This window comes from Anarrhichthys ocellatus, unplaced genomic scaffold, assembly GCF_004355925.1.
Source record: "Anarrhichthys ocellatus isolate YVR2014 unplaced genomic scaffold, GSC_Weel_1.0 scaffold93, whole genome shotgun sequence".
Classification (NCBI taxonomy): Eukaryota; Metazoa; Chordata; class Actinopteri; order Perciformes; family Anarhichadidae; genus Anarrhichthys; species Anarrhichthys ocellatus.
In genome coordinates, this window is record NW_022280123.1 from 616221 (window position 1) to 640146 (window position 23926).

General features: G+C 43.6%; 2 protein-coding genes across 3 annotated transcripts in view; both read left to right on the forward strand.

The window, feature by feature from the left end:
* klhdc4 (kelch domain containing 4) overlaps nucleotides 1–659 on the forward strand; it is a 31779-nt gene extending 31120 nt beyond the window's left edge. Inside the window, exon 17 of the mRNA XM_031875700.1 lies at nucleotides 618–659. The gene's annotated coding sequence lies outside the window, so the exon portion shown is untranslated. The remainder of the gene's footprint in view (nucleotides 1–617) is intronic.
* A 792-nt stretch (nucleotides 660–1451) lies between these two features.
* jph3b (junctophilin 3b) overlaps nucleotides 1452–23926 on the forward strand; it is a 38874-nt gene continuing 16399 nt past the window's right edge. The window contains exons 1-3 of one of the 2 annotated variants that reach the window (XM_031875697.1): nucleotides 1452–1862; nucleotides 14246–14732; nucleotides 16523–16888. In XM_031875697.1, coding sequence (XP_031731557.1) covers nucleotides 1481–1862; nucleotides 14246–14732; nucleotides 16523–16888 — 1235 coding nt within the window. In that variant the 5' untranslated portion in view covers nucleotides 1452–1480. Of the gene's footprint in view, nucleotides 1863–2310; nucleotides 4739–14245; nucleotides 14733–16522; nucleotides 16889–23926 lie in introns of those variants that run through there. The other variant, XM_031875698.1, reaches the window with a different exon arrangement.

Genomic DNA, 23926 nt, shown 5'->3' on the forward strand with positions numbered 1-23926 from the left:
AGAGAGCAAGAGAGAGAGAGAGAGAGAGAGAGAGAGAGAGAGAGGGAGAGAGAGATATCCAGCAGTAGGAGGAGAGAAGATTGTAAGAACCAAGACAGCAGGCAGGAAGGAAGGCTGTGCGTCAGCCGGCGCTCCGTAGGGAAACATGGAGACGAGCAGGAGATGCTGAAGAGGACGGAACACACCATTAACAGGATCATATAGATGGATGGTGTTTCATCAAGCGGGTCAACCTGAAGGCAAACCACGCAGAGGATAAACCACTTATGGACGCAGTGGATTAAAGACCTACAGACAGACTGAGAGAGCGGGAGACAGAGCGGGAGACAGAGAGGGACAGAGGGAATAGAGGAGGAGAAATTAATCAATTCAGCTGTTTATTTTCATTGTCTGTGTGTGCGCACTTGCTGTCAGAGAGACTGTGTATGTATGTATGTGTGTGTTTGTATCTGTGTGTGAGCGGATAAGGCAGGAGACTGCATTGCTGCTCTCCAGCTCCACAAGACAGACAAAAAGAAGAAGAAGAAGGCAGCCAAGCTGATTACCTTATGTGTTTACCCCATTTTTCTGTCTCTCCCTCTCTCTCTGTGTGTGTTTCGCCGCTGCGCGACCAGGCAGTGTGTGTGTGTGTGTGTGTGTGTGTGTGTGTGTGTGTGTGTGTGTGTGTGTGAAGGCTGAGGATAAGAAAAGGAGGGTGAAGTGAAGTGAGGTGAGCTACAGAGTCTGACTTTTAAATGGTCTCTTTTTTTTGTCTGATCATCGGGACTGAGCTTGAAGAAGAACAACTCTCTTTTTCTTTCTTTCTTCATCGCACAACATGTCACAGTTCCAGTTTGGGCATCGGTGCTGATCAGAGAGCCTTTAAGGGTGGCTTCTATGCTGGAGGCTCTACACCCCAGAGAGGCGGAGGCATCATCAGGTAGGAGGCGGCTGAAGGCGTGGGGGCACTGAACGGTAAAGCAGGAGGAAGAGTTGTCGTAGACCACGCAGGCCGATGGCCCGGCCGGTGGAGCTGCCTCATGGTTTAAACCCCTGCTGAGAGAGGATAATGGCAGCTCGGGGCCCGTTCTCCTCCTCTCTCACCTGCGTCTGCCACAGAGAAGCGAGAAAGTGCTAGCCGATGCCATAAGGAGCCCACCAAGAGGATGGTATGAACCGCATCGCCCTTTCCCACCGCGCCGGAAGACCCCTGACAACCCCTTGAAGGGGCCACGTTTCTGTTGCTCACCTCGTTCATCCTCCTTCTCCAAAACCAGCCGACAACAAGGGGTGGCGTTGCTCGATTTGCGTGGGAGTTCTCTCCCTCTCCCTCCCACCCTCTCCTCCTCCACCTCCTTCTCACCCCTGACCTCCGAGCGGCGCTCCGTGTACTGGTTCTAGCACCAACCTGTCCTTCTTCTCTCTCCCTTTGTTTTCTTTTTCTTTTCTTCTTCTTCTTTTTGTCGAGGCTTCAGGGGAATTGCCAAGACCTGTTTCATGCATGTCCACTGGCGGCAGGTTCAACTTTGACGATGGGGGGTCATACTGCGGAGGGTGGGAGGAGGGCAAGGCGCACGGCCACGGGATCTGCACGGGACCCAAGGGCCAGGGCGAGTACTGCGGTTCCTGGGCCCACGGCTTCGAGCTGCTGGGCGTCTACACCTGGCCCAGCGGGAACACCTACCAGGGCACCTGGGCTCAGGGCAAGAGACACGGCGTGGGCGTCGAGAACAAGGGCCGCTGGGTGTACAAGGGCGAGTGGACGCACGGCTTTAAGGGACGCTACGGCGTGCGGGAGAGCACGGGGACGAGCGGGAAGTACGAGGGGACTTGGAACAACGGGTTGCAGGACGGATACGGAACAGAGACGTACTCAGATGGAGGTAAGAGGGGGAGGAGACCCACGGGCAGATGCATTGTGGGTGTTTTGGGAGTGGGTTTAAGTGTGTGTGCGTGTGTATGTGAGGATGTGTGAATCAACCAGCACCTGTCAAGGAGTGTTATTTGGGATTGACTGATGATTGTCATCTGTGAAAATTACTCGTTACTTGAGAATGATTGAAATGTCGATGTTACAGATGAGACAGATGTGCAATAGGAGGAGTTTGCCCAGAGGTCATCTCAGGTCATCCTTTCTTCTGCCGTGCCTTGTCGATGCACACACACGCACACACGCACGCACACACACACACACACACACACACACGTACACACACACACATTCGTCCAGAGGCAGGGGGTTGCATCAGGACCGGCTATGAAAATGACTCTAATTTTCTACCTCTGTCTCTTCCTCTCTGTCTTCTTGTCCTCCTCATCCTCACCCCTCAGCTTCATGAGGACACACTGTGTATTTGGATGCCTTCAATTCAGGCCATGCAGTCTTAAGGGATGAATAAAAGGTTGGAGGGACAGATGAGGACAGCAGCTCCCAAGTAACAACTCCCAAGAAAAACAAGGTGTTTTAGAAAACAGGGTTGGGCGGAGGGCTGAGACATCAAATCCATGTCTTCACCCTCCATTTCCACGCTTACATGTACCATGCCAGTTTAATCACTCCGGTTTGCTGTAACAGATCTAGTCAAATACACAGAACAAAATCATTCACACTTCAGTGGCAGTGTAGGAGGCTAATTTATTAATATTATTAATATAATAATAATAATATTCTTTCACTCCAACCGAGCTAGTTGTGGTTTTGGTTGGAGTCTACACCCATTTGTGGCTCTGTGAGGCCAGCTTAGCATCAGCATGCTAACATACTGATGCTAAGCTGGTATGATGTTTACCATCTTAGTTCAGAGTGTTACAATGCTTACATTTGCTAATTAGTCCAAATGTTTTATTAACAATACTTGACAGGGAAGGCGTGTCAGCTTTGGCTCATTACATGAATAGTGTCTTTTCAAAATAAACTTCCGCGTTCACAGAAAAAGTACATCTCCCGCTCATTGTCCTTTCAAAATAAACTTGGTAGACTTACTTACGTTGCAAGTAAGTAAACTTCTTGGCTAGGCTTACGAAAAGGTCGTGGTTTGGGTTAAAATAAGTATGCTTTTTTAAATGTAAAATAAGTATGTTTGTAACAAAAGTAAGGTAAAGGATGTCATTGGTGACTTGGTTTCACACGAGACATGAGCACTAGTCTCCTGGGTGACAAAGCGATGTTCGATCAGCCATTCACCCCAACCTCCACCCTTAGTGGACTTTCACGCTTTTTTACAATACGTACCTTCTAATACTGACACAGATGGCTTTATAATGGGGTTAGTTGAAAGCCTAGTGCGTCTCATACAGACGCTAAAGTGTGCCTCTGTGCTTTTGTATAAGACGCCAAGGGCCACTGACCAAGCGTCTGTATTTGACGAGTTGGGAGTCAGAACAGGTTGTTCTTGGGAGAACCAAAAGACAAATCACCACTAAGGTGGACGTTAAAATCGAATCTAATCTACACATTAACTATAGCCGAGACTGATGGGAATGTCACTTTCGAAAAAAAGGGATCAGAGTTGAAACAATTCATCTTCTGGTGACAATGAATGTCTATAATCATCCAACAGTTGTGGCATTTCACTCAAAATCACAAATGTGAACCTCATGATGGGGTTAGAGGAAAAGTCACAGGGTTGCCAAAGTGATTAGGCGTCGTCTTCTGGGAACCATGAGTAATGTAGTTAAGGTTTTGTGCCAGTCCATCTAGTGGCTGTTGAGATATTTTGTGGTGGTTCGACTGATCGGCATTGCCATAGCGCCATGATGCTAGCATGACAACAAATATAACCAAAACAAGTAGGACGCCAGAAAGATCAAATTGTTTTACTGTTGTGATCTCTAAATCTGAAAGTTCTGCCAAATTACGTTTTGGCCACTTTGATCCATGTAATATATCCATGACTACATGTTTCTACAGTAAAAAGCTAGAACATCTTTAATTTGTAAAATATTTTTTTGAAGCATCAGATTTACCCTGTAATTGAAATCAGTGTCATTAATGTAATTTGAGTCTCTTAGACTGAGACAGTCACTGTTAATGAGACACCGCACACCATATGGATTCCTGCTTAAAAATAGACACATGCGCACACACACACACGCACGCACACACGTATACACATTGTGCGTGCAGAAATGTACACACATGAAATCTGGCGGTGTGAGTTGAGCAACAGAGCTGACAACAGCATACACGCAGTTAAAGCTTTGTTACATAACTCTACAACTTGCAGGGCGTTTTACAATGCCGGCCTGGACCACACACACACGGACACACACACACACACACACTCCTGAGCTGCCCGATAAAATCCGCAGACTGGTTGAATCAGGACAAAGGAGATGATAACCAGACAGATGGGGCAGACGGACAGATGGACAGAGGTGGGGAGGGATAGATGGATCGACAGATGTACAGATTGATGGATGGATGGATCAGTTAAATGATGAACAGATCATGCAAAGATGGCAGGTTGGATGGATGATTATCGTGATTGCTATGAGAGATTCACTCTAATCAAGGGAGTGAGATGAAGACAAAATGGATGGAAAATTTTTTATAAGAAAACCACTCAGAGAGAAACGTGTTGGAGAGACGGCGTAGCGCTGTGAAGTATTTGAACCCACATACTGTAAACGCAGCAGAGATTGGCCTAGTTATGAGTGTTTATCTCACTCAAGCAGTACACCGTGTCCTTATTATAACAGCATCTATTTGTCCTTTGTATAAATATATGAGGTGGAATTATTTTAATGGAGAGAGTGATTGATTAAGCCAGAGCACAACAGCACACAATTTAAAAGTAAGATGATAAGTAATAAGGCCAGAATTATAGATATTAAACAGGCATCTTGCCCCATCAGGTTTTTGATATTTTTGTCTTTCTCTTTCTTTATTCCTATTGTTTTTTTTTACAATATGTAATTAAGATAATTTTACATTATTAGTCAAAATTAGTCTTCTAGTTATGTCATAGATCATAGATCATACCTCCCTCCCTCCCTTTGGTATTTTGTTTCTTCTGAAAGTTTCAGAATGAACTCGATTTGCACCAGCAGATAAGCATGCACCCTGCGCATCAATGCTACAGGAGTTTCAGGCTACAGATTAACGGTGTGTTGCTGAAGTTGTTTGTAGAACATCGATCCCCTTTTAAAATGTGTGAAAATGAAATGCAATTAGCACTTAATTGCGTTTGAGAAATATAAAGTTAGCAGCAATCCCTCAAACCGGTTGTTAGGTGGCTAGCTAGTTGGGACTTGTGTTAGCATAGCATCCTATTTAAGCTAAAGGAGAGCTGTGTGAATCTTATAGCAGTGAGCTGATAGTTTTCACCACCTGAATTTCATTTAATATCTCCAGGTCACGATGCAAAAGACAATCATGTCATTCTTTAAAAGAAACAACAGAAAGCCACAGTCCTGCCCTCAGTCGGCGGGTTGAGAGTGCAAGAGCCCCAAAAACGCCCAGTATCATCTCTTCACCTGAATTTCAAAAATAAAACGATTTTTATCTTGTCCCTGTCGATTCAACCAATTCAACTAATTCCACTCTACTTTAATGCTACACTGGTTACAGAAAATGAGCTGTGGACAGAACCAAACTGGACGTAGTCATCGTGATGTCGCACCATTGTTTGGTGGCCTACTGTTTGTAAGACTCGAGTTTGGCGTTTTTCGCAGTTGCCATCTTTGATTACGGCCCTTGCCGTGTTGTTGTTTTTTGCAACCAATGAATGGAAGTTACTATTTTTGGAATGCGGAGGAGTGACGTGGAGACGCCGTATACGGCTCTGAATGCGGCAGCGACCTGTCAATCACTATAAGTCTGCCCTAAAGTATATTCCGCTTCATGGTCTATTTTACTCTATTTAGTAATTGAACATCATGCTGTATTGAAGAAGACTTGCAACTAGAGATTGAGACCATAAACTCATGTTTACAATGTTTACTGAGGTAATAAATCAAGTGAGAAGTAGGGTCATTTTCTCATAGACTGCCATACAATCAGCTTTTTCCAACCGGAGGAGTCGCCCCCTGATGGCCAGTTGATAGAATGCAAGTTTTCAGACTCATCCGCATTGGCTTCACTCGGCAGATTGTCACCTGGGTTGACCCCACTTGGCACTGCCCACATTCAGCAACAATTCGCGCAGGTGGGACTGTGCCCGTAACACTCTATCTTTGAAACCTCAGAACTCTATCTTGTCCATAGCAATAAAAGTCAGGAGCCAAGACATCCAAAGATGCTCTGCTGCCTACATAACTTTGGATCACACTGTGCACCTCAGAGCCAGCTACATTTCCCACAGCCAGGTCTAAGCTCACTGCCAGTCCCACTCTCCCCTCCAACTACACCTGATGCCACGTTTCTCGGAAACACTCCTCCTCTATCTTATCTCTGCTGTTTGGCTTTTGGTTCCTCTCCTACGTTTGCCAACATTCCTCTCTCCTCTCCTCCCACCTTACGCTTTCCTCCCTCGCTCCACTGCATCTCCACGGAGCCGCTCTGTACAGTAGGGTTTCCATAGCAACGCTCACCGACATGCAGCAGGTCAGCGTGTCACGAGGGAGTGAGTGTTCCTCGCCGCTATTGGCCGCCCAGCCGGCACTACCGGGCTCTGATTGGCTGGCTTGGCCTACCGGGCTAATGGTGTTTACTGAGATGAAGAGCTAAGCTGACTGATTACCAACCACGCACACACACGCACACACACACACACACACACACACACACACACACACACACACACACAGAAAGACAGAGAGAGAGAGTGAAGTAGAAAAATAAAAAGACCGCTTCAGTAATCATTTTAGTGAGAAATGAAGTGAGTCACAAAAGGAGAGGCAGAGATTACAACTGTCGCTGTGTACGACGGTGGCAACAGCTAGAGATTACAGCAGCAGTGGGTGTTGTATGTGACCAGCTAATACACCACACACAGTGTCAAAAGCACAGAAACTCACTCAGCTCAGACACACCGGAATTAGAAAAAAGCATTCTTATCGGGGCAGATCCAATGGCAGATGCAACATTAAACGACGCTCAGTGGCATCCTGGAACCTCCCTCCTGTCCCCCAGCTGTTGGCAAATACGCCACATTATAATTGTATTACATCAACATATCTCGCTAGCTTGCTAAAGGCCGCTATCAGTGCAGCAATTATTCCAGCTCGGACCATGTTACGTAAGCTGACATAATAAATTCACTTCTTATGTTTAAGTACACCCAGCAACTACATAAATGATTATCTACGCTGAGATGTGATGTCAAATGAAGTCAAGAACCTGCTTCCTTTGGGTTGTGTAATGGTTGGACATGATGTTTGGAAACTTGATGACGGGTGCATGGAAAAGAGGGTATACATGCAGCCGATTTTAGCGTGTGGGAGGAAGCTCTTCAGTGCAACTGTGTATTCTATCATCCCGTAACTAAGACGTGTTTCTCTGGACCACTCACGCACATGTAGATGGGTTGTGTTCGGGTTGGAAATATCGAGGACCATTTTTAGGTTGGCCATCGTCTTACCCTCGGGGCTCTTGCTTAGGTGACCAACCTCAATCTTTGTATCTTCCATCTTCTACAGGTTTATTATTAGCCGTAGCATTATTTTTGGACATGCACTCAGTAATGTAAACACTTTATTGATGGCTGTCATGGTGACAGCATCTTTGATGCTCAAATGCTCAAAGTATATCCTTTCCTTAATTGTGTCTTGGTCAAGGATAGTTTAGCAGAGTGCACGGATGTTGATGAACGCATTGGCTAGTGCAGAACCTACAACTTTCCAAGTACAGGATTGTCTCTTTCAACACCACATCTGAAAGATTAGTAGTCTCAGAAGGCAAACACTTGCTGTTGAAGCCACATGAGCCTTATTTGGAGCCATGCCATTGTTCCGAAGGCTCATTATTCCGAAACCCCAATAGTCAGAAAAATATCATATTGTCCGAAAGTCATTTGTCTGTCAGCCCGTTATCCTGAAAACAAACTCATTGTTCCAAAATCCCATTGCTCGGAAAACAAGAACCTTCCGTGAAATGAACAGAAGCACATGGCTAAATATTAAGCAGAATGACATCATCAGACCCTCAGGCCTCTGATTGGCTTACCCTAATATTCTTACCCTAAACTAATCTCACTCCTCCTGCCTAAACCTAACCAACCCAACTATAGAAGGCGAGTAGTGGGTCATGCCTTCCTCAGTGGGAAAATAATGTGGAAGGTCTGATGAAGTCATTCTGCATAATACATAATAATTAGCCATGTGCTTCTGTTTGTTGCAGGGAGAGTTTGTATCTGCGGAGCAATGGGCCTTCTGAACAATGACAGCTTGTTTTTGGGATAACGGGTAGTCGGACAAATGGGACACCTTTCGAGCTATTGGGGTTTCAAAATAATGGGTTGTTGAAACAATTCCATCCTGTATACATACAGTACATATGATTGAGATTTGGAGAGTCAAAAACGTATAACTGAGGACAACCCATTTGTAGTTATTTGAGTTATTTGTGTTCACAAATAATACTGAACTATGATATGCAACGAGGTCATCAAAACAAAATTGGTTACACAAGGACAAACAAGGGCGGACATTTTCAAATCGTCAGGGCAACGTCACACCACCATGTTATCGTGAGTCTTTTTCATGACATTTTTCAGCAGATAAATAATTCTCAAATGGGAATCTGAAAGACTCAGACAGAAAAAGGGCCTAAGCGAAATCTCTTAAACGGATAATGGTCCCACACAGTGATTTACACAGGAAGAGGTTTAGCTTTGAACTGACTTCCCTTGCTTTCAGTGCTCGGTGCTTTTCCCACATTTGGGTAGCTCGTCCGTCTGCTATGTGTCTGTTTATCCTGCCCGTCTGTATGGCTTGTTATCTGTCAGTTGTCATGTCTACCTGTCTTTAGTTACCATCTGTCTTTCCTCTTGCTTTCCTCTCCAGCTGATGTGTCACGGTTACCTGATCTTATTGGTTATCTTGACAGATTTGTTTCTTCTTCTTTTTCCGTCTTAAAATACAATATGCATGATGCAAAATGCAATATGCAAAAGTGATACTGTAGGGGACTACAGTATCAGGGGACTACAGTATTCCACGTACAATACAAAATAAAAATCCACCGGCATTCACGTTCAAGGACACACACTTCCACATGCAGTGCACCAGACTTTCCTCTGTTCAGTTCAGAACAAAAGTGACTGGTCACCCATAAATAGTGGAGTCAAAGAAAATCCACCTCCTCAGCATTTGTGCCTCGCTTTTTAAAATTTCCCAAACATGCTTGTTATACAGCGGAGAAAAGTATTCGGAAATGTCACTCGCATTCTGCTTTTTTTTTGTTGCCATTGCTAATACCTACCTCCTCTACTACCACAACAACCCCACTGCAGGCTTTAGCTTATGTAACGGGAGTGGTTTGATGTTTGTACTGAGGATTAGCGATGCTGTCTGAAACATGAAAACTCTAAAGATCTATCTTGGAAGTCTGCCCTCCATCACTGCTGATACAATACTAACCAGACAATGAGGGAGTGTGCCCTGGAAGCACTTGGGATGGCATGGTGCTGTAACTTCTCTAAAACTCGTAATTACAAGGGGACCGTGTGAGAATTGAGTATAGAGGAGGAGGGTCCAAAAAGAGCATTTTGCTGATGGTAGTCTCACTTTTTTATGTTGGAAAAGCACATTAACATTAAGATATTAAGGCTATAGGGTGCACCATCTGAAATTCATCATGCTTTTTTAGTTATTAATTGTGATTTTTTGTACCACTGCTCTTCAATAAAAACAGAAGTTGCAGAAATAGTTCCGCCCCCCCTTCCCACACTGAAAATGTTCATGCAATCTTATTATTATTGGTATTTCAATTTGTCTTATTGTCGTTGTTGTAATTATACATGTCTTAGCTATGGTTATGGCGCATTGGATAAGAACTGAAGAATTTAAAATCGCTGCCACTGGCACAAACAATCTGAGACAAAAAGTAAACTGCGTACGAGACTTGACCTTGTGTCGTCTAATCTTACACGCCCTCCCCCATTTCTCTCACACACACAAACACACAGACTCCGACATGCAAGTGCTGACGTGGTGAAACAACACATTAATAATTCAGAAACCAACCAATTTCAACTCCCTCAGTCCCTTTTTTGCTTTCTCTTTTTCTCGCTGCTGTACTTTACGGATCAATATTTCGAGGTGTAAAGTAGTAACAGGGGCTACAATGCGATGATATAAATGCACATGAGCTACTTTGAATCCTCTGGAACAAGTGAAAGGATAGAAAACCAGAGATAGATAATACAGTTCAAACAAACCGGCAGAATTCACCGATTTTGACAAGTGTCTTCGACTGCTGCATCCTAAGAATGAAATATAGACCCTAGGAGACAGATGGTTTTTAACCTAGAAATAGAGAACAGACGCATTTGTTAAAGAAACAATTATGAATTCAGCTTTGGGGTTTGGCGCGTGATCAAATCGCTGTGCCTCTGTGATGTTTCCGCAGCTTTGATCTCCCTGCGTTAACTCTTTGCGTCCGGCCGCCTCGTGCCCGTGGTAGCCTCGGCCTTGGTTACAGGCCCATATGATCCGTGAGTGCTTCCTGTTTGGCCTGCAGGCAGGAATCACTGAAATCGTTTTGGCATGCGTGTTGTGAAGCAGATTTTCCTCACAACTGTAGGGCTCGGGGTTGAGGCCTTTACATATACAGAGGTCGATTTCCTTTTCAATACAGCTGTGACAGGTTCATGATGAGAGGAGAATAAGTTAATCTGCCGTTGCATGTCAAAGCGCTTCTGTGCAAAAATGCACAGGTTCTTTTCAGACTGTTTAAAGTGAGTTCCTCAGTCTGGCAGATGCTCATGTTATCGATGTGTTTCCGTGTAATGCACCGATATCACACACAAACTGTATATGGGTTTGATTTAGAAGGAATATCAGCACCAACAGCCTGCCTCTCAGACTGTCTTTCAGCACCATGGAGAGCGACAGGCCCACATTCAAAGCAGCCTGTGCCCCACTGAATATTTCATTTACTCAGGGATTACAGGTCCGGGGTGGTATATGCTTCCAAGAGATCATAAAAAAGTAAAAAAGCACACATATAGTTATTCACTCACACTCTTAAATCGCCAGTTTCATAGTCACACCGAGCTAAGCAGTCTGATACAACAGCCATTCATAAAGGTTATAATGTTCAGCTTTCGTTGAAACTGTTCAAGAGAGGTTGTTCATTCAACTTTGAGGTAATTTTGGTGGCTGTAGTTTGCGGTGCCGTTGAAACGTATTGTGTTATTCAGAGAAGTTTTTTTCTATTTACCATTGGTGTGGACTCAAAAAAAGTCACAAATGTGATGGCTTCAGACTTGAAAAAATCAAACAAAGGCTTCACTTGGAATTTAACACCAATGACTCTGGACTTTACGTGGACTTGAGCCTTTTGACTTAAAAATACTTAAAAACACCTTTCTCAAAGCCCAAAGATTAAAAAGTGTGTTATTTATAAAGTTTGCCACGAATCAATTCATTTTATTAATCAACTAACGTTAACTCCATTTATTCCCTTCGGGTCGACACTTAATTCCCGAGATGTTTTTTTAAATAATCAATTAGTTCAGTCGTTTTTTTTAACAAACTTTTTAAGAAGTATTCATTTTTGTAAATAAAATATATAACACTACTTTGTTACTCACATTATGGTTTGTTCAGGACCCAAAACTCAAAGTTTAGGGCTTAGTTGGCACTGGACTTGGCATTTGATTACACAGACTTGAGGTTTACTTGTGACTTGCAAAACAAAGACTTGGTCCCACCTCTGCTATTTACAGTGTTTCTGTTTAAGAACACTGAGGTAGCTATACATCTGTAGTGTGTAGTTTAATTCAGTACTTTACAAATGAGGGACAGATAGTTTAAAATACTCTGTGAGAGCATACTAAAGTAAAAATATAGTGAGTAAAATATTTATTGGGATGACTGACATCTAAGGTTTTCCCCTCACTCGTGAACAAGACCCAGACACTCAAACTCCTTCACTTGGGGCAGGAACTTGCTCCCCACCGGGAGGGAGTAATCCATCGCTTTCCGGCAGAGAACCATGGCCTCAGACTTGTAAGTGCTGACCACGTCACTCCCCAGTGCGTGCCGAATGTCACTGTCTGATGGAGCAATCGGAACCACATCATCTGCAAAGAGCAGAAAAGCCATTCTGAGGTCCCTTTACCGGACATTCCTCCTGTGCATGAAGACCGCCAACACAATCGGTGCAAAGGAACAACCCTGGAGTCCAACACCCGCTGAAAACATGTTTGAATTACCGTCCAAAATATGGACACAGCTCATACTCCCGCAGAACCCCCCCACCATTTTTTAGCAGTTAAAATACAAGAAATCAACATACTTGACAGTTTTATAGTAAATAAAATGAATTATTGGATGTCAATCAAACTGGAACATAAATTTGGGAAATATGCTTATTTGATTTGTTGCCGAGAGTCAGATGAAACGATTGATACCAATCTCATGTCGATAAGGGAATATGAAGCTACAGCCAGCAGTCTGTTAGCTTAGCATAGCATCCGAGCATCAACTCTTCAGTAAGTCTTTGACCAGAAATATGACCTGTAGCAGACAGCTGATATATTTTTTTCCTCCTCCTGTCTGATTCTACCTCTTTCTGCACGGTCAGCAGAGACACTGTCCCACAGAAACACAGGTGATGTTCTGTCTGTGGATGCTCAGGACTGTGTCTCTTTATTCGTTGCCCTCTGTCTCACTCTCCTGCTCTAGCACGCTGGCGGCCATTTAATGAAATGGTAATCTTGTCACGCTGTTGCACGGGTGTTTTTGTGTGTGTGTCTGTGTGTTCTTTGATCTGTCTGTCATATGGTCTTACAGCTGTGTGCTGACATGATTACAAAGGCCTGGCCAGATGTGCTGGCCAGCTGTCTATGACACAGACTTTGCTTTTGTTTGTGTGTGTGTGTGTGTGTGTGTGTGTGTGTGTGTGTGGGGGGGGGGGGGGGGGGGGGGGGAAGTATAAGAGGAAGCATATTGTCATAATGACAAGGGCAGGTTCAGAGACAACACCGCTTCTCACTCAAGTCTTTTTTTCTTCTTCTAACAGCCCGTGGATGTGCTTGTTGTGCCCGTGTGAGTGCGTCTGGGAACGTAAGCAAGAATATGATTGGCTCACGACATTGGCTTCATTGAGCGCTTCCCACTTCACTGACACTTGAGCCCACCAGGGAAATGTTTGTGTGTGTGTGTGTGTGTGTTTGCGATAGAGATGGAGAACGTGGTTGCACTCCTTATATGGTCATGTAGTTTGGTTGGGAGTGAGTGCGTTTGCAACAGAATGAATCAGAGTGCTGTTACATCAGAGGTACGGGCAGGCGGGATGGATCACTTGCACTCTTATTGGAACACACACTTCCGTTTCAGTGTGTGTGTGAGAGAGAGAGAGAGAGAGAGAGAGAGAGAGAGAGAGAGAGAGAGAGCGAGAGAGAGGAATGACAGAAACACACATACTCAGATGGCCTACTTTTCAGCAACATGGGGATGAAAGGACTGTTATGCAGCAGTGAGTGCGGGTTGTGCAGAGAGACGCATTGTGAATGAATGGGAGCAGATGGGCAGTACAACTACTCAATTTATTATCTTTCAAATCATTTGATGAAAAATACGACTGTATTCGGCACAAAGAGGAAGTGAAGCACTCTGATACTGCTGATGTTTCTCAAAGCTTTACTCAGGCCAAAAACCATAACGTTTTGTCAATAAGAATCATTTCATCACCATACACAAAAAAGGTACTTTTCGTCCAGCCATGGCTCACGAGCAACAAATTTGAGCCTCTATTGTCCCTCCATAAACACACGAACTATCCACCAAGTAAGCACAGTATAAAGTAAAAAGAAAGAGTAAAAGTGATTAAACTAGCACAATTGAATTGCCACGTTTTAAAAAGGTTGAATGCCACCGACAGCTGTTTCCACCAGTTATAAAAAAGAATTAACCAATCACTGCTTAGTGGGCGGGATCAAAAATGGGAAGGTCATCTTCCTACCTAGCTAGCCAGCGAACCAGCTTTAGCATCATGCAGTGGAAATGTGGCAAAAGATTTCTGTTCTCGTCGTCCTGTGCAACACTAACCTTAAAGTCCTGTTATATAATCAGACCTATAGGTTACTACATAGAAAATAATAAAAAATAATATATAGAAAATTGGTGTTGATAGAGTTTTCTCCCTTTTCTTTAGGAACATTTCAAGGCCAATGGGTTGGCGGGATGCGGCACGGCTACGGAGTTCGCCAGAGTGTCCCCTACGGCATGGCGGCCGTCATACGCTCCCCGCTCCGTACCTCCATAAACTCTCTCCGCTCCGGTTCGGAGCACAGCAACGGCACAGCTCTGCTGGACCGGACCGGGGTGGTTGTCCCCGGTCCGCCTCCTCTTCCCGGCACTTTGACCACCAGCATCTCCATGTGCAGCACGGGCAGCAGCGGCAGCAGCCCCGCCGTGTCTCGCGGGGGTTTCGTGTTGACGGCACACAGCGAGGCCGAGCTGCTGAAGGGGAAGAGGAAAGGCGGGCTGTTCCGGAGGTCCATCCTGTCCGGGCTCAAGCTGAGGAAGTCCGAGTCCAGGAGCTCCCTGGCCTCCCAGAGGTCCAAACAGAGCTCGTTCAGGAGCGAGGCCGGGATGAGCACCGTGTCTTCTGCTGCATCTGATATCAACTCTACTATCAGGTAACAACAGGAATAGATGATGTATGATTTGAATGCACAAAACTGTTTCTCCACATATTATTATGTCGAAATTATCTTTTACCATGCATTCATATGATTTTGGGGCAACCCACCCAACCCTTCCTCAAGAATCCCAGAATCCTGTTTCACGCTCATTAAAAAACAAAACAAGCAACTCTTTAATAATTGGAGAGAAGAGTGTCATATCTGTCCTGAGGTAATGGAATGAATGAAAGTGGGGAGGAAGGTGGAGTGAGAGGACAAGGAATGATGACGTACCGAAAAGAGAAGCCGTCCTTCATGTGAAGGACAATAAGGCAACAACAGGCACCTGTCCTACATAAGTGTCTGTAAAATGGATTGGCACGCGGTCCAAAGGGGCCAATAGGTGAAAAAGGTCAGCTTACTGGTCAGCTGGCCGGATAAAAGGTTTACATTGTGATATGCAGCGATAAGCCAGTTGTCTTCGTCTTTCCGCTCCGCTGTTGTCCACTTGGTTTTCTTTGGACAACTCGTAGTCAGACACAGAGCGGACGTGCTGCTGGGTTCATCGTGAAAACAGCAGCGTCCTTGACTTGAATGTGTTGAATCAGTCGCGTACCGCTGGAAAGACTTGGTGTAGAATTCCAAGTACGCTGGATTGAAAAGGCACCAGTTACTAGAGGACACGAGTCAGCATCTCACTGCTGTACACGTACAAATAAAAGCCTCCGAGGGCTCGTGTATGAATGCAAGATCAAATACGAAAGTCTTATGTAATGTATTGCGATTAATCAATTATTTACCAATGTGTTAAATATTCTTCTCATTTGAACATATTATAGGGCTAAATCTTCTGCCGGGGCCAGTGAAAACATACTAAAGGGAAGTAGAGATCTAATTAATGGGCCAGAGGAGGCGGGACGAAAACAAGCTTGTGAATCCTCGTTGAGCAAAACACTTCTTATTCCCTACCAACTTCAGAAGGACTGTGCAGTGGCTCACCATGAGGGAGTGTTAAACCAGGGTGTCATATGGTGTCATATGAATAGACGGAGACAAGGGAATATCTGTGAAGCACTGTGACTGTATGGTCAAGTTCTTGACATGTACATTCTTCATAAGACATCCTGAAAAAAAAAGAAGAATATTCCATTTTGGATTCTGGGTATCAATCTCATGTCTCTGGGATAAGTATGTCAATTGAGTGAAGACATTGTTAGCAGAGCTTCGCGTAAAGACTGTAAACAGGACGAAACAGTGATCTAGATGTTTACGTCGTATCTTATTTATTTGATCTATACAAGACAGAAATATACAAAAACATTTAGGGGGGAATTTCCTTCGGGAAGTATTTCTTGACAAGCAAAAGTCGGGCTTCCGGTAGTGTTGTCATGGTGAGGTTGCAAACTTTAGTTCCGTCATGCCTGTAAAGAAATACCCATGCTCACAGACCATACCTGGCAACCCATGCTGTGGTGCTGCACAGAAGTGCCAAGCAGATTGGCAAGCTTGTTCGTAACTCCCCCTAAAATCACAAATTCCTATTTTTACTTTCTTTGTGTACTAATCAAACAAACGAGATACAACATATCAGTTTGTTTAACTTTAGAGGTGGTGGTAGGCATATTTTTCAACTTTGGACAAAGTCAGCCCTGCTTCCAGTTTTTATGCTAAGCTAAGCTAACCACTTCCAGATTCCAGCTTTATTTTAATGCACAATCTGGTAGAGCTCTCATAGCTTACCTGTAGCATGTAGGATTATTCACTGAACACACCAGCCAACCCAATGCGACATTTCACCTTTCCAGTCTCGGAGACGCAGATGCAGACTTGGCCGTCGCAGACGACGACGTGGACGCCACGGCAACGGAGACCTACTGCGGGGAGTGGAAGAACGACAAGCGGACCGGATTCGGTGTGAGCCGGCGCTCCGACGGGCTCCAGTACGAGGGGGAGTGGCTTAGCAACAAGCGCCACGGCTACGGCTGCACCGCGTTTCCCGATGGCACGAAAGAGGAAGGGAAGTACAAACAGAACATCCTGGTGAGCGGCAAAAGGAAGAACCTCATCCCACTCCGGGCCAGTAAGATCAGAGAGAAGGTGGACCGAGCCGTGGAGGGAGCACAGAAAGCAGCCGACATTGCCCGGCAGAAGGCGGAGATCGCTCTGTCCAGGTAGAGGCCTTATGGTGGTTTGTGGATGAGTCTGTCTCTCTGTTTGTCATTTCCCTCCATTCCTTTAGTTGAAGTAAAAGTCTAGTCTGTGTGTGCATGCTGACTAGGTCATGGCTAACATATAATCTAAATTGACATAGCCCTTGAAAGTCCCTGATATCCCTACAGTCCTTAAATCTGCACAAACATTCCTGCCAAAGTTAGACTGATTTTCTTATTGCACACGAGAGATTTCTCTTTTTTTTGTTTTGTTTGTTTGCCTCTTTTACTGGTTTGAAGTGGGTGGGGCTGTTGGAAAAGGTCATGTCACAAATTGGTGTACTTCTGCACACCAATCAGGATTTAGAAATATGTGCCAGGTCAAGTAAACCTGTAAAGTCAGGTCATACTTTATTGTAGATGCGCCAACTTGCCAAATCTTATGCAACAGTCTATTGCATAAAACACTATGCTGCAATGATGAGCATTTATGATTAATCAAACTATTGATGCAACTTTTTAGTTTCCTCTTTGCACCTATGACCATTAACACTAATAGCTTCACTCACCTCACTCACGTCTTTCTTCACATTTCCACAAGAGGTGTTCAGAGCATGTCCAAACAAATCATTAACACACAATCTTCAAGCTGAACTGACTATACTGAATCACCATTGTCACCGACTGAATCGGTAGCTTTCTAACAGTGGAGACTGTGGAGCGGCGATAAACTGTATGTTACTTCCTCATTAAAAGGTTTCATAAAAGACATTAAAAGACAATCACAATGTAATAATTGTCTTGTCATTAAATGGCTGCTTAGCCATTAACCTTATAAACAATATTCGTATGGACCCAGTTTTGTACTAAACTGAAAGTAACACTCTAAACGAGCAACTTCCTGAATGCACTAATGCAGTGAAGACAGTCAGAATCATCGCTGAATGTTGCAGCTGTGTGATGCCTTCACTGACTGATAGTGAAATGCAGTTGAACGGTGATGCATTTGCTTGGGTTAGAAAAAAATAAAATGAATGAAATGAATAGTCAGTGACTTCGAATCTTTGAACTGAACTGAGCGAAATGATTCAAATCAGCAAAGCAATTTCGTAATGTCCATTTCTAATATTCCTCACCTCCCATTTTAAGCCCCGGTTATACTCCCAAACGGACGCTTACATGGACATGTGCGGACATCACGAACGCCTCGTAGTTCGTTTACACTCCGCTGAGAGCCAGATGAAAATGGGTGACATTCGGGACAAGGGAGTTGGGTGTGGCTGTGTTCACATTGCCATTGTGTGCGTGGCCTCCAGTACATTACATTCAGTGTCAACAAACAATAGTTATAACAATAGTAGTAGTCTTTCCTGCGGACTTTGCGAAATGCTTCGTTTGGATCTTGTAAGGCGGTAATGATCCACGGGTATTTACCTCCCCACTTCTCCCGGTACCTGCAGTAACGTTTTTGAATTTTGGCTGGATGTTCACCAGGTCTTAAGACATCAGGCCCCATGTCAGCTATGGATAGTTAACTTATCCCTCCATAAATGATTTCATTCATCAAGTTCATAGCTATGTCTCGTCGTTATGCGTAGTTGTTCATCAATTTGTGGCACTACTGTACACGGCTAAAAAAAACATCTATAACAGCTATGCAGGCTACGGACGTAACAATAACCGTCTGTGTGCAAGACGGAACACTACCCTTTACTGATGTCTCCATGTGTCTGAATCAATGGAGGAGTTGGCTCTACACATGTAAACCCTTGTGGATGGCCCCATTTGGCATTATAATTGAGATCAATGACAGATTAAAAACAGGATTAGTGTTAAGAAGAAAGTAGGGTGATGGTACATGTGAAACAGCAAGCGAAGCGAGACCGTCAGAAGCTGTTAAGACTCAGATGAAGCTGCTCTGGTGAATGGAAATGAGAGCCGGCGCTCATTGAACTAAAACAATGAGCACAGTTGGAGTTACGATGTTAATGGGCGTGCCCTGACCTTCTTTACAGCAGCATGAAATGTTTGGACCGGAATATAAAGCAACAATTTTTGTTTTTCAGCTCAGGACTCAGAAATTAATTAGCTGTCCTGGGACCTGTAGCGATGGATACACATTCGATACTCTTGTCAGATGGGGACCCATCAGAAGTAGGCTTGTGACCCATTTTAGTCCCAGACCTTGTTGTTTCAAGGAACCAGCTTAGAGGGCCATGGGCACAGTAGTTTTGTGGCAGCACTTGCTGTCAAAGCTTCTTTTTTCAAACATTATTTGCAGATTGGGCTTGTACGACAAGGTTTGAATAAGAAAAATCAACAAGTGTCAAGGTGAACATTTGGATGATGAGTTCAATCTGGGGACACACACTGAGCCAACAATTTGGCTGCTTGCTTCACAGGAATCTCATTCCAAAGTTGAATTTATATCCGCTAAAAGATGGTTTGCCTGAGCCAGTTCTCAAATGTGATGCAGAAGGTCACAAGTGAAATATCTATGTTAGGTCCCCACTGGCTGTATTGTTATTTAACCAGTATTTCTCTGATACCAAAGCAACAGTCTTGAGTATTTAAAATCTGAGAAAAGTGATTTAATATGATGTATTTAATATAGAGGTTCTGGCGCAAAGGTTAGGGAACCATGCTGAAGGAAAGAAAAAGTTAATATCAGAGTTAAATGGACTGGTACTTTAAGTCAGAAGTTTAAGTACAACCCCTGGTAAGATATACTACTAGGAGTTGATACAAGGATCCCTATGGTTCTGACGAAGGAGCTCACAAACCACCAGCAGGTCCGAGCAGATCTCCGGTTAAGCCAACAATCCAGATGAAAAGTGTTTGTAGTGGGAAGTTGATTGTATTGCATCAAGGTGCCTCCTTGTCAATTCCGTCTGCTAGCAAACAACAGTATAATGCTACGTGTGCAGCAAGCATTCTGTCCCAATGTCAGTTTAAGGCCAACTATATTCCAATAAAATGACACTAGAGCATTTTAACAGTCTGCAACTTGTGTTATAGTGGAATATGGATACATCACAAAGTTGGCGTGCATTGACGGTACGCAATTGCGCAATTAAGGATCACATTGCAGCTCATTGTCGTGGCTGCAGCCCTCTCACTCGATACTGGTCGAATTTTAGAAATTGTTCTTCCCATTCATCACTTAGACACGAATACATTGAAGAACAGGGGGAATGAGAGTGGCTTCAATCCTCTCATGTATCTTTCAGCTAGAAAGCAAATATGCGTGTATATACCAAAATATCAAACTATTTGTTTCAGGTGCTGGTCATTGTCCTACGGATTACAGCTTTAGACAAATACAACAATCTTTGACAGTTTGTCGTCACGGGCTTGATTTTAAAACAAGGAAAATACTTGGAAACTCCTCTGACTTTCACTTCTAAAACTAAAGGTTTGATTATGACTAATATTATTAAGGCAAAAAATTAACAGTTTTTTATAAAGTAATTATTCCCTTTTGGCTTGGAAAATTAAATCTAATTGGATTTTCTTTCTCCTTTTGGGTTTTTTTATTAGCTGGAAGTGTTAACCAAGCCTAAATTTCAAACCTCATCTGTGTGGATATTTGCTACAAAATCAACCAGTGACTTGTATTTCAACACCCAACAACGGAAAAGAAGCAGATACTGTAACTTAAGCGTTATCCACGAAGATACTTAGCCTCCCAGTGCCAACACACATTTTGGCCTCTATTGGATTAAGTTGTAGAACAGATGTCCTGTCCTGCAATGGAAAGATATGAGCAACAATTGGGGTGAATGGCTGCAGAGCGAAAGCAGCCTCAGATAGCGGGATAGTGACACTGAGTTTGTGAATGAAACCGGCTGTCCGAAAAAATGTGGGATCTGATTAGCAGCTGACCTTGAACCAGATCAATAATGTGACACACGCCGGCATCATGGTCGATAACTGTAACTGACATGTATGTACAGTGTATGCATTCGTGTTGGCACGTGTTCGAGGGAAGATCCCCCTTTGAGATGCAGATGGACAAGCTCGCCAGGGAGAAAAGACACAAGAGTGTGTCAAAGAGTCGCAGAGATGAAGGGAGTGTAGAAGTGTGAGTTAGAGACAAAAAGACAATAGGAAAGTGAGACGGAAAAAGGAAGGGTGAGAGAGATTTCCGCATTATGCCAACAATGGCAGGCAACCTGAGAGAGAGCAAAGAGGCTCGCACACAAACACACGCACACACGCACACAAGCAAGAGGTTACACGAGTCGAATCATTAAAGATCCAATCCTATTAGTCCTGACGACAGTCTTCTGCTGAGGCCACAGCTCGCTACAGCCGCTCACCTAACTCATCTCACACTGTGGATATAGAAAGAGAAGGAAAGGAAGAAATGTAGACGCATTAGAGTTCGTATATTACGGCGATTAGATCTCTCCCCGCTTATATGCTTCCATGTTTTTACGTCGCGACAGATTGAGACCTCGAGCGCTGTTTTTGTTAGGTTGTAAAATACGGCAGCCTGTCAATTTGAATCTAGTCTATCGTCAGTGCTTTCACAGTTTGAGCCTGTCAGGAAGTGTTTTACCGTAATACTGTAATGTCCCTCGCAGATTTCAACAGAGCATTAAGTCAAGTATCCTGTTTTAATGCGCGTGGTTCCCTGGTTCACGTCCTAAGTGAAATCAGTGTAGTCGAGTATGAATTATATTATGAAAATGATTTGTCTCGCTGTGTGTACCTCCACAGTAACAACATATACAGTGTATAAAGAGTTTATCGGTGTGATTTATACTCTCAGTACTAATAGAGTATGTAGGCTGTAATATAGATTTATTAATATACAAAGCGGGTAACCTATTCCTCCAAACAGATCGGCGATGCAAAGCAATAAACAGCCAAACAAACATACACATTTTCTTTTCCCACAGAAAAGCATTTTTGTGGTTTTATGAATGCACTTATTACAGCCCAAAATCTTTCCACAGACAGACAGACGGAAATATAAACACCTGAGGTAGTTCCTGCTACACACTGCGTCTCCAGGAACACATTTTGCCACGATGACTCACACACAGACTCACAAGGTGAAAACTCTACTCTTTGTAGATGAGGAAATCGTCAAGTTTCCTCCCTGTGGTAGAGAGATTGGTCCTACGTTTTGGGAAAACACCTCAGTAACACAGTGTTGGAGTTGGTGGAGGGAATATTTCTGTTGCTTCAGCGGAGGCTAGCTGTTTCCCACTGCTTCCTGTCTTTGTGCTAAGCTAGGCTGAACACTTTTGGACGTATTACTCAATACAGAGAAATTAAATTGTTCTTTTTTATATGACAGAAAACAAGCAAGTAACATATAATTAAGATGTATTCTTTGCCATTCTTTGTATTCCGTGTGAAACGAAAAGCTTAAATTATTTTTGGGGTGGGACAGAGTGTCCTTGGTTAAAGTAGGGTGCCACTTTTTGCATGCTTAAAGCAGATAAACACCAATCTCAATTCAAAAAGTACTTGAAAGAACCCTTTTTATTTAGGGCAGTGAGAGTAGCAGAGGAGAGACAAAACCGAGAGTCTACAGCCATGCTAGCGATGCTGTGAGGCAAAGCACCACTCAGGTGCTCTATCTGCTGGTGGGGAGGACAATAACAAAAGGTCAGCGAAGTATCAAAGTTATTAGGCTTTAGCCTATGGGGACCATGAATGTCTGTACATTCAGCTCAAGCCATGCGGTCCTTATAGAATCCATTATAAAGTTGGATTCATGCAATTGTTCTAGAGTTGTTCAATTGTTTGTGACTTGTTACTTCCAATTCAGTTCAAAACTTTCTTTATCCGTCCCTCAATGGGCAATTTGAGGGATCCCTTTGAAGTAGTCGTAGAAGACATGTGTTGGGTCACTGATACTAGGACCTAACCCATGCCAACTCTTTCCCAATGAAACTAGCTTGCAGCACCAGCTCCAAAAGTCACAAAATCTAGCGGGAAAGTCGCCAAGTCGGCAACACGGACAACCTGTCCCTTCAGCCACAGTGTGGGCTGTGCGGTTACATTGGAGCCGGTGGGCCCGTAGAGAAAGGGGACGCAGAGACAGAGCCCTTGTGATTGATTCAAATTTGTACCGCTGAAATATGTCTGTGTTCACAAAATAATTCAATAAAATAGAAAGAGGTGTCATTTGCTATACTAATCCTCAATAAGGCAAACCCATCCCCATCATTGTTTTCTTTTTCTTTTTTTTGTTCAGTCATTAGCACTCAATTGCAAAATTGTATGGCTATTCTGCATGAACTATAAAGTAACAGTTCAATTCAATTGATATTATTTGCTTTGGTATTTTTGCCATACACAGATATGCAATGATGATTTCTGGGTAATATGTATGTTGATGTTGTCCAAGGTTACGTCTCCATTTAAACATGTGACGAGACGATATAACATACTGTAGCTATAGTCCTGATAGCTTTCTTTTTAAACTCTCTACATTCCAATTACAATAGCCTAAGTAAGTAAGCCCTAGCTGGCACGGGGGCATGTCCTAAATACTTACGCCACTGGATCAGGTAGGGAGGCAGGTACAGTAGTTCGTCCAATCATTTTATTCGGGCAAACTGACATGAGTGGACAAGCTTATTTCAGTCCCGCGACAGCCAAGGATACCAGATCTTTTTCTTTTTCCCTCAGAGCATTTGGTTTATTGTTTGTTGTCAAATGTAAAGGGAATTTCAGCAAATATAAGACGATCACTCACTCTAGCCTTGTGCTGCGCAAGGGATCTTTGTGTTTTGCCAATAATTATAGAGCTGAGGTCAGCAACACCTTGAGAAAGGCACGAAAACCTCCAAATAAATAAAGGAGTTTAAATACTTCCAATAAGAGAGAAATCCGTTTTCTCTGATCCAATCCAAAAGAGTTTAGAGTGCGTAGACTTTGTTACTGATGACTGCTTCACCTGTTGCACTCTTTACCTTTTCTGTGATGCATTACATTATTTGGCCAGAATGATGATGTCTCCTTAGAAACATCTCACATCTACATTTAGAAGTAGTCAACAATCTAAATTTACACTAGATTTAAAAAACAAAACTT